The sequence below is a fragment of the Poecilia reticulata genome, linkage group LG20 (assembly GCF_000633615.1).
Source record: "Poecilia reticulata strain Guanapo linkage group LG20, Guppy_female_1.0+MT, whole genome shotgun sequence".
NCBI classification, from domain to species: domain Eukaryota; kingdom Metazoa; phylum Chordata; class Actinopteri; order Cyprinodontiformes; family Poeciliidae; genus Poecilia; species Poecilia reticulata.
In genome coordinates, this window is record NC_024350.1 from 26,303,641 (window position 1) to 26,313,493 (window position 9,853).

At 36.9% G+C, this 9,853-nt stretch overlaps 1 protein-coding gene across 2 annotated transcripts in view; it reads right to left on the reverse strand.

The window, feature by feature from the left end:
• Nucleotides 1-2,874: 2,874 nt before the first annotated feature.
• The window catches only part of LOC103457022 (HERV-H LTR-associating protein 2), a 13,126-nt gene continuing 6,147 nt past the window's right edge, over nt 2,875-9,853 (reverse strand). For both annotated transcript variants that reach the window (XM_008396929.2, XM_008396928.2), the window contains 4 exons: nt 6,103-6,420; nt 5,383-5,646; nt 4,378-4,668; nt 2,875-4,277 (listed from right to left, as the gene is read on the reverse strand). In XM_008396929.2, coding sequence (XP_008395151.1) covers nt 4,180-4,277; nt 4,378-4,668; nt 5,383-5,646; nt 6,103-6,420 — 971 coding nt within the window. In that variant the 3' untranslated portion in view covers nt 2,875-4,179. The remainder of the gene's footprint in view (nt 4,278-4,377; nt 4,669-5,382; nt 5,647-6,102; nt 6,421-9,853) is intronic.

The following is a 9,853-nucleotide window of genomic DNA, read 5'->3' on the forward strand; positions in this document are numbered from 1 at the left end:
CACACACACACACACACCAGGGAGCGGTCTCTTTAGGCGTAGCTCAGACATTTTGTTGTGTTGCTCAGCAGGATAATGGACCTGAGCTGAATTCATGAATTCAACTCTCTGACTCGTCTTGAACCTCAAACATTAAGAACTTAAATGGACAAAGGATAATTCTCTGCACACTCCAGCAGTGAAACTCTTGTTTGCTCCTGCTGCTACTTTGATTATGTATCTTTAGTGATGAGCTCTAGATCTTGGAGGCTGGAGGGCCTCTTTGCCATCACCCTAATCTTTAGCTCCATTTTTCACCTTCAAGTCAGAACTTTTGCTGCTCTGATATTAAATGTAACTATTTCTTTAAGATAGAAAAGTCTCATTTGCTAAAATACCTCAATCCTCAATCTCCTTTGAGTAATTGTGGATTTATCTGTCATATGGTGGGGAAGCGACATGCAAAAAAGTCAAATTTCTTGAACAAGGCAAAGGAACAAATATATAAAAATGATGGTTTTGCCAATGTAAATGTGTTTTCTGTGTTTTAATTTTCTACATGTTCTCAGGAACAACAAAACCTGAATTGTATGATTATTTCTCAGAGTGAGACGTGTTGGTGATTAAATGATCATAAAATAAGAGATCAGAGATCACAGAGTTATTACTCTAACTTTTAATCTAATTTCAAAATCTCTATTTTCACTTCATTTCCAGTTTCATCCACACTTTGAAAGCAATAATCTGCTGTTAACATCTGAATAATAATAATAATAATAATAATAATAATAATAATAATAATAATAATAAGAAGAAGAAGAAGAAGAAGAAGAAGAAGAACAAGAAGAAGAACAAGAAGAAGAAGAACAAGAACAAGAAGAAGAAGAAGAAGAAGAAGAAGAAGGCGGCAGTAAATGTTTTATTCACCTCCTCTATCAAAAGTCCACAAAAGGTAAAAGTACTAAAGTTAAGAATCTCCTGATTCTGATCATTTTACTCCTAATTATCACATATTTACTGCAAAACTATGAAGAAAAAATGATTAACTGTTAAAACACTGAACTATAAATAGATCCTACTTCTCAGTTTTATTAAGAATTTAAATTATTCCTGTAAAATGTCTTTAATCCAGAGTAACTCTGATGACATGAAGCTTCATTTATCTCAGAGTTTCTTCTGGTTGTAAGGAGGAAGTTTGTTCTGCTAAATGTTCTGATCAGCTTGATGATAAAACCACCGGAGGAGGAAGAAATAGTTTAGATTAGTTATTAGTGATAAATTTTCAGATGTCAGATTATTTCAGTAAATATTCATCAATAATCTGTATTATTTATCCTTCTGGATTGATTTAATAATCATTCTGATTTCATCCATTAACTCTTAATTTCAAGCAAATAAAGAGTTAATACTTTTTTCAACGTTTTTATTTCTCTGTTGCTCTTGAAAATAAGACCTCAGGAACATCAATCTGCTAATTTCCCCCCAAATTTACCATAAAATATATTTTAAAACTAGATTAAAATGTTTAGATTTTATGAAGGATCTGTAATTAGTTTATATTTTAATTGAAAACCATGTATTGACAAAATAAGCAACATTTTCCATTCTTGCTGCCAAATCATTTAATGAATAAACATATGAACTCAAAAATGAAAATATAACTTTTAATCTGTTATTTATGTTTTCAACCATCAGATTGGAGCAAAGTTTTATTCCATCATTAATCTTTCCAGAGTTTCAGGAACTGAATGTTAACTGAACGCTGACATTAGCATTAGCTACTAGCTTTAGCATTGAGATGCTATTTTAGGCTTGAATATCAAATTGAACTGAAAATAGAGAAAAAGATCCTATAATATGAAATGTCCAGTAGCATGTTATGTTTTTAGCTCATTCTCATTAAAGTCAGCTTTTATTATTTCTCTGATTTTCTGAATTTAAATGTTTTTTAAATTATATTAGCATAAGTGGAATTTTATCTACTTATGTAATTTAAAAACTAGTGTGTAATTTATAATCTGCACTTTAAAAATTAGAACTCGGGGCGTTTCTCTGTATTTACCACTCGTAACAATAAAAATAAACAAAAACACAACAAAACAAACAAACACGTAAAACAACAACAAACAAAGAAATAAAAAGGACGCGCCCAAATCACGCAGCGTCACTCCGCCTAAAACTCTGTTGTGTTTTATTTCAGGATGACCAGCTGATATATTGGATCCTTTAAATGTTGGATCATGTTTCTGTTCTGGGATCCGAGCAGCTCCACCGGATGTGATCCCACTTTTTCCATCTGCAGCCGCAGATCTCAGGAAAACCAGCAGAAAAGTCCTGAAGACTCATATCCGATTCCCGTTAATCCACCATCCTGGTTTCAGTTTTATTCCCGGTTCATCTGCTCAACAGAACCTTCATGGACCGAACCACGACCGGAAGAGAAGAGGAACCGGTCATAACGGAGCGGGACTGACCAACAGATCTTTGTTTTGAATGATGTGGAAATGACGCAGCGGTGAGGGGAAAAAAATCCCATTTATTTCATCCAACATGAACGATGCGAATATAAAAATCACCTTCAGAAACAAATTCAGTTTTAGGTTTTTAATAATTTTCCATATGAAAAAAAAAAAGACTCAAATAAGCTCATGGAGAGGATAGTCCAGTCTGTCCACTAGAGGGCAGCAGCCTCCATCAGTTTTCTTGTTCAGAAATCAATAACGGATACAGACAAAACAAATATTATGGTGAAAGTAATTTTTTGTCTCGTTTCAGAAAGTGAAGCTCACATGTTATGGCAGCAGGACTCTAAGAAAAGTAAAGAATGCATTAAAAACCAAGAATTTCACAAAAAATCTGTATCAAGAAAAAAATGCAAGTACAAAAAAAATAAAGATCATCATCATGTCTTTATTCCAGACACATTAGAAAGTTCACAGTGAAATAATTAAACAAGATAATAACACATAATATTGTTAATTGAATAATATATAAATGCTCCACAATCTTGAGGTAAAGCTGATTGTAATCAGTGCAGTTTACTAAAAACTGTAATTATATTAATGCATGACACAGAAAATCTACACAGAAATCTGACACAGAAAAATTATAGACAGAAAGTCTATTATAGACCGGAAGAGAACACAGAAAGTCTATAATAGACAGAAAGTCCATTATAAACATCATTTTAGTAAAATGCTCGTTTTTTAAATAGATTGGTTTCCTTTAAAGTAAGCAAACTTTATTTATACAGCACCTTTTAAAAGATCAGAGCTTTACAGAAATAAAAAATACAGATGATAAAATAAATCAGCTAAAACAGTAAAAAAATTAAAAGCTAAACTGAACAAATGCGTCTTCAAGCATCACTTTAAAACTGATCTGTTATCGCAGCATGCTAAGGCTAATCTGCAGCTAAAAACTAAAAAATACTCGCAGATGGACAAAATTGACAAGGCAGCCATTAAAACAAGCCTCATATTGATAAATATTGATAAAAAAAAATAAACAGTGACACAATTTGACTGTGATTTAGCCTGAAGAAGGAATGCAGCGATCCATTAGCGGTTCATCACGTTTCCTGTCTGTTGAAAGCTGAGAGCTTCATGGATATAAATATGAGCAGATGAAGGAGATGCTATAGGAGTTACATTATGTCTGAAATATGTGAGTTACTTTTGATTTGCTCTTATTTTAAATATGAAAACCAGGATGGAGGAAGTGCTCTGCTGTGTTCTGCTGTGTTGGACCAGGTGTGTTACCTGTAAGGCTGAAGCTCTACGAGTGACACCACTTAGCTTTACTCAAATCATTATTATGATGAAATTATTATTTAGTATATAATCACTATAACCATCAGCTGAATTAAACAGTGGAGCGAGTCGTCAGCTTCACCCTCAGGATCAAGCATCCTGCATGCCGAGGCCAGTGAAGCGTAAACTTATCTAATCACTTGTAGAGCATCAGCTGAGCAAATTCCAAATTATTTATGGAAATTCTGCCTATTTGTGAGTTTTTTCTAAAATAACTGATATGTAATGCAGGTTGGGAGGCTGAAATAGGAAGGTGCAATGCTAATTTACATGCTAACGTGTAGCCTCCTCATAGCAGTAATCCTGTAAAGCAGAGAAATATCTGCTTCATAAAAATCATAAACAGCTGGTTAAAAAAGCGACCTTTGAATCAATAGGAAAAGTGTTTTTATCCTTTTTTCTTCCTGGAATGGAGGATCAGAGCAACACAAACTATTCCTGCTGCTGCAACAAAGATGAGACCAACTGGATGGCGTTTTGTTCCTCCTGAGTAAAAACAGATGAACTGAGACGTTACTGGATGAAAAACACCACAGTATGTCCTGATTTTGATTTGAAAGTAAAACATTTCTAACATGTGACTCACCTGGGTCGTCCTCCACCTTCAAGAAGATGCTGGTTCTGAAGGTTTCTTCCTCGTTGCTGAGCTCACAGGTGTAAATCCCGTCCTGCTCTGCAGATAAATCCTGCAGACCGAGATCGCCGGACTCTGAGACGTTCTTCACGTGACGTTTCCACTCCTCCGTCACCGTGGCTCTGCTCTGGCTGCTCCGGCTCAGGATGACTTGATTGTGGTTAAACATCCAGAGAAGCTCTGATCCAGAAACCTGTGAGTCGGAGCAGGAGAGATACGTCTGTCTGCTGGAGACGATCACACCTGGAATCACATCACAGGAGGGTTCAGTCACACCTGGTTGATAAAAACTAATAAAATTTACTTTAGTAAATAAAACTTTCAAATTCTACTTTTCCAGATTCAGTTATGTAAATCACTTCTTTATTAACAGTAGCAGGAGTTTTAACTGTTTCTTAGTTTCGGTCAGACGGCTGAGGCGTCAACAAGATGAAAAACATCAGCAATGAGCTGAAAGAAGCAGCAGCTGCTTCCTGTCAGTCTGTGATTAGTAAAGAGGAGATCTACAATCTATCTGAGCCTGGATCATTAAGATTAAATGTACACTATTGGAAAACTTTTAAAGGTGACCCAGTAAGAGTGCTGACCCAGTAAGTTTACTCCCCCATTGGCTGGACATGCAAGAACAAAACAAAACAACAAAAATCAACAGCACAGCATTAGAGGAAAGATGTGTATCAAATTCTGTGGTTCAGCATTTTTATTTTCCTGCTAAATTCAGCTCTGACTTTCCATGAACCAGAATAAACTGGAGTTAGGTGCACAATTTTCATTTATAAATTAAAATGTCTTTTTTCATTGTTCTCACTTTTCTTCTGCACAGACTCACAACTGTTGATCCTTTGTGTGAAGTTTTCTGTTTTCTTGTGAAAACATATCGACTACAATACTTTAGTTATTAACTTTTACTAGTTTAAAATTATTTACATTTTGTTGCAGTTTGAATGAGTGACTTACTTTTCTGTCTCAGTGTTGCTCTCCTCTGGTTCCTCCTGGTTCTGATGCTGCAGCTGTAGGTCAGATCTGGACCATCTGGACCCGTCAGAGAGCTGCTGATGTCATAAAGCTTCTCCTCAGTCTGATGGACTGTGGTTCTGTTCTGCAGAGCCGTGTTGGATGGAGGCTCAGTGGACCAGGTGAGTTCAGGTTGAGGGTAGATCCCCTCTGAGCTGCAGGTGATCCTGTTTCCATCCTGATGGATCCTGATGTCAGAAACTGGAGCTGCAGAAGAAACAATGTAATTAGTTAACATTTGTTTACATAATGTTTCTGTAAAATAGAGCCACATTTTGACACTTTGTGGTTCAAATGCAGACATGCAGAAGGAAAGGTGATGAATACAAATGCAGAATTAATTATACAACAGCTTGCCTTAAAGAAAAGGTATCCAAATATGAGGGAATGTGATCAAAGGAGGAGCTACAAAGAAAAATGACAACAAGAAGTTACAGGAAGAAGAACATGCACCGTAAAACATCTGAAGATGTTTAACTTAAAAATGAAACTCACACATTTAGGTTCAAAATCTAAAACTCACTGAAATTATTTGATTTAAAGAGAAGATAGTAGACGCAACTAAATGCGGCTCAAATGTTTTACAGTGCAGCGGTCAGAGTATGTGGCTGCAGACTGAACCACCACAGGAACAGACACAGGAAACGTATCGGTTGTTCTCACCGTCCACATTCAGCTGAAGAATTGTGTTCTCGTCTACGCTGACGGTGCTGCAGTAACAGCGGTATCTGCTCTGATCCTCCACCTTCACACCAGTCAGCAGCAGGGAGGCGTTTCCTCTGGACAGCTGATCCTGGACCAGGGATGTTCTGTTCTTAAAGTTCTGGTTCTGGAGACCCAGTTGGTCCATATTATTATAGTACGAGTGGACAGGAAGTTGTTCTGGTTTCAGCTGAAACCAGTGGATGTACACATCAGAGCCGCCTTGGAAGCTGCACGGTAAAATGCAGCGCTGCATGAAAATGCAGAAGATCTCAGTTTCTGCAGGAATATTGAAGAAAAATTATTATTAATATCTCAGATTATCTCACAGAATAATCAAAAAGTTTACAATGTTGTACTTTTATTATGTTGGATTTTTAATAAAAAGCCTGAACAGCTGACATTTGAACCGTATTTTCCGCTCTACGAGGCGCACGTAAAAACCTCTAATTTCCTCAAAAGCCGACAGTGAGCCTTATAATCCGATGCGCCTTATAGTGCAGAAAATACGGTACGTTATTTTTATACCCTTTGTCTTATTGCTTTTCACTGTATTGTTTAATTTTAGTTTTTATATCTCCTTGTAATTTTTAAGAACTTCATAAACAAAGTTATTACTATTAACATAGTAAAATGAAGGGGAAATATATTTACTGCATTAAACATAATTATTGTTGAGCTCCAGTTATTCTAGCATTCTGCAGTAAGTTTTTATCTTAATAAATAGATCACATGAACAAAGTCTTACGATTTCAGACAGGAAGTCTCTAAATATGGTCTTGGTACATGATGTCCAACCACAGTAGATATTTACACACATCTTGTTGATCTATATGTTGTTATTTTTATTAATGTTTGTGTTTATAGACAAGGAGGACAGAAAAGCAGATTTTAGACGCTTTAGTGTTTTTATTACACAGGTCAAATCTTTATGCAGCATCACTTAGCTTGTCTCCATGTTTTACATGGTTTTGAGGTGTTAGCAACATGTTACTGTCATGTTTTTTTTTTTTTTAAACTTGGTTTTAGCGAGTAGTTTGCGCTGCAGGCTGATCATTCTGTGTTTTGTTGTTTGTCTCTGACAGAAAGCATCTGATGGATTTGGAATTAACCTAAATACAAAAAAATAAACCTTAAATCTAGTAAACACACATACCGAGTAAAAAAAAAAAAGCTAACTAAAACTAAATATAAAAGATGAACAAAAATGAAATAAAGAACTTCTACAAATAATGAACATGATTTTCATGAAACTTTATAAAAACATCTAGAAATAATCTGATTTGTTACTTTATTTTAAGAAAAAGCTGAAACAAGTTTAAAGTTTTCTCTTTCATTTTATTATTGTCCAGATCCCAGATCTCTTCATGTAGCGGCTAAAATCCTATATTTCAGGCTACTGGTGGTTGTTGAAAGGTGTTTTACGTGCGCTCAATTAAGATTCAGGATGCCAATCTTTCGTTTGACATAAATAAAGTCATTTATTGCCAGTACAAATGTCCATTGTCTCACTGTTTCCATTTAGATCCACATACATTCGACATACATCCAAAATCAAGCACAGTAGAAAACTGTTGCCTCTACCCATTAACCACACCTGAACAGAATCATGGTTGACCTTAAATAACCCATCCCCCCCATCAGACACTCAGAACTCAAAATAAATACGCCCCCTGGTGGCGATAAACCCAAGAAAGAATAAATGGCTCCTACAAGCCAGCCCCTAATTGCGTGTGGCAATTATCAAACTTAAATCAAAAGGAGCCACAAATAAAGACATATCTCCATACAAATATACAAAATATACATAAGAGGCAAATCAGGTTTACTCATTCATTATCCTATCAGTTTGTAGCTTCACATAAAAGACAGATTTTTGTTACAGGTCTTTCAATAATGTTTGTTTCTGTTTGAAGATGAACCACTCGTACCAGACCCTTTTTATCTGGAAAAGTTTTAATAACTTTCCCTAATATCCATAAGCCTCGAGGTGCTGTAGAGTCCATGACCACCACCACATCTCCAGGAATGAAACATCTCCTTTTCTTTATCCATTTTTGTCTTTCTTGTAACAACGGTAGATATTCTCGAATCCAACGCTTCCAAAAGAGATCTGAAATATATTGGATTTGTTTCCACCTTCTTTTAGCATAAAGATCTTTTGTCAAAGAGTCCTGGTGGGAGAGCTGGATTTCCCTTCATGAGTAGCAAGTGGTTGGGTGTTAAAGCCTCAAGGTCATTGGGGTCCTCCAATAACTTTGTGATGGGACGATCATTAAGTATTGCCTCTGCTTCACAAAGTACAGTGTGGAATCCTTCATCGTCCAACATTTGTTGACGGAGCACTGCGTGCAGAACCTTTCTGATCATTCGGATGAGGCGCTCCCAAACCCCGCCACAATGTGATCCAGCTGGTGGGTTAAAACTCCATTTAATCCCTTTCTGTGCCATGGCCTTCTCAATTCTCCCATTATTTAGAGAGGCTAGAGCTTCTCGTAGCTCTCTTTCTGCTCCTATGAAATTGGTGCCGTTATCTGATCTCATGTGTGAAACTTACCCTCTTCGAGAGACGAATCGCCGCAGTGAATTGATACATGAGTCGGTATCTAGAGAGTAAGCCACTTCAAGGTGCACGGCCCTGCTTGTCATGCATGTGAACACTACTCCATAGCGTTTTACAACACTGCGTCCCCTTTTCACATCAATGGGTCCAAAATAATCTACACAAACATTTGTGAATGGTGGTAGATCAGGGACCACCCTTTCCTCTGGCAAGTCTGCCATTTGTTGTTGACCGGTTTGTCCTCCATACATCCTGCAGAAAGAGCATGTCGCTATTACCCTTTTCACAGCTGAAGCTCCATTTGTTATCCAAAATTTTCTTCTTACGACCGAGAGGACATGATTTCTACCTCCATGACCAAGCTGCAAGTGAAAATGTCGGAGGATAAGGTAGGAGATGTGCTGGTCCTTTGCTAGAATGAGAGAATGTTTAATGTTCTCAGGGATGGCTGCTTTACTCAACCGGCCTCCAACACGCAGAAGCCCATCTTGCAGCACAGGGTCCAGTTTGTAAATTGGGCTGCTTCTGGGTATTTCTGAGTTGCGAGATGTTAATGCAGCGAACTCATCAGGGAATCTTTCCTTTTGGCAAAAGGAAATTATGGCCGTCTCAGCTTGTGTGAGCTCTTCTAGAGACACACTTTGATTTCCCTGCGAGTTTTTGAGAGTTTGCATTTCTTTTGTCAACTCCAGTGTTGATGAATTGGTCAGCTGCAATTCCTTTCTTCTCTTACTCAGTTTCAGTAGAACTCCCTTTAGTTTGATGAACCAAGCAACTGCAAACTTCAATTTTTGCCAGTCTGAGAAGAATGATATTAGCTGACAAGTTCCATTTGAATTGATGACTGTAGCGTTAATCAAGGGAGTCTTTTTTAGTTTTGGGTCATCAGCAGTCATACTGAAATCCATTGGAGACTTGGGCCATTAATCTTCAGGTTCCCACAAAAATGTAGGACTTTCTATCCATTTTTGGTTCAAAAGGCTGTCAACTTTAAATCCACGGGAAGCATCATCAGCAGGGTTTAAAGATGAAGGCACATGTCTCCACTGCTCAAATGTCTGTGTTGTCTCTAATGATTGTTACTCTGTTGGCAACAAATGTTTGAAACCTTCTGTCTTCATTTTTTATATATTTTAGAACAGATGTGCT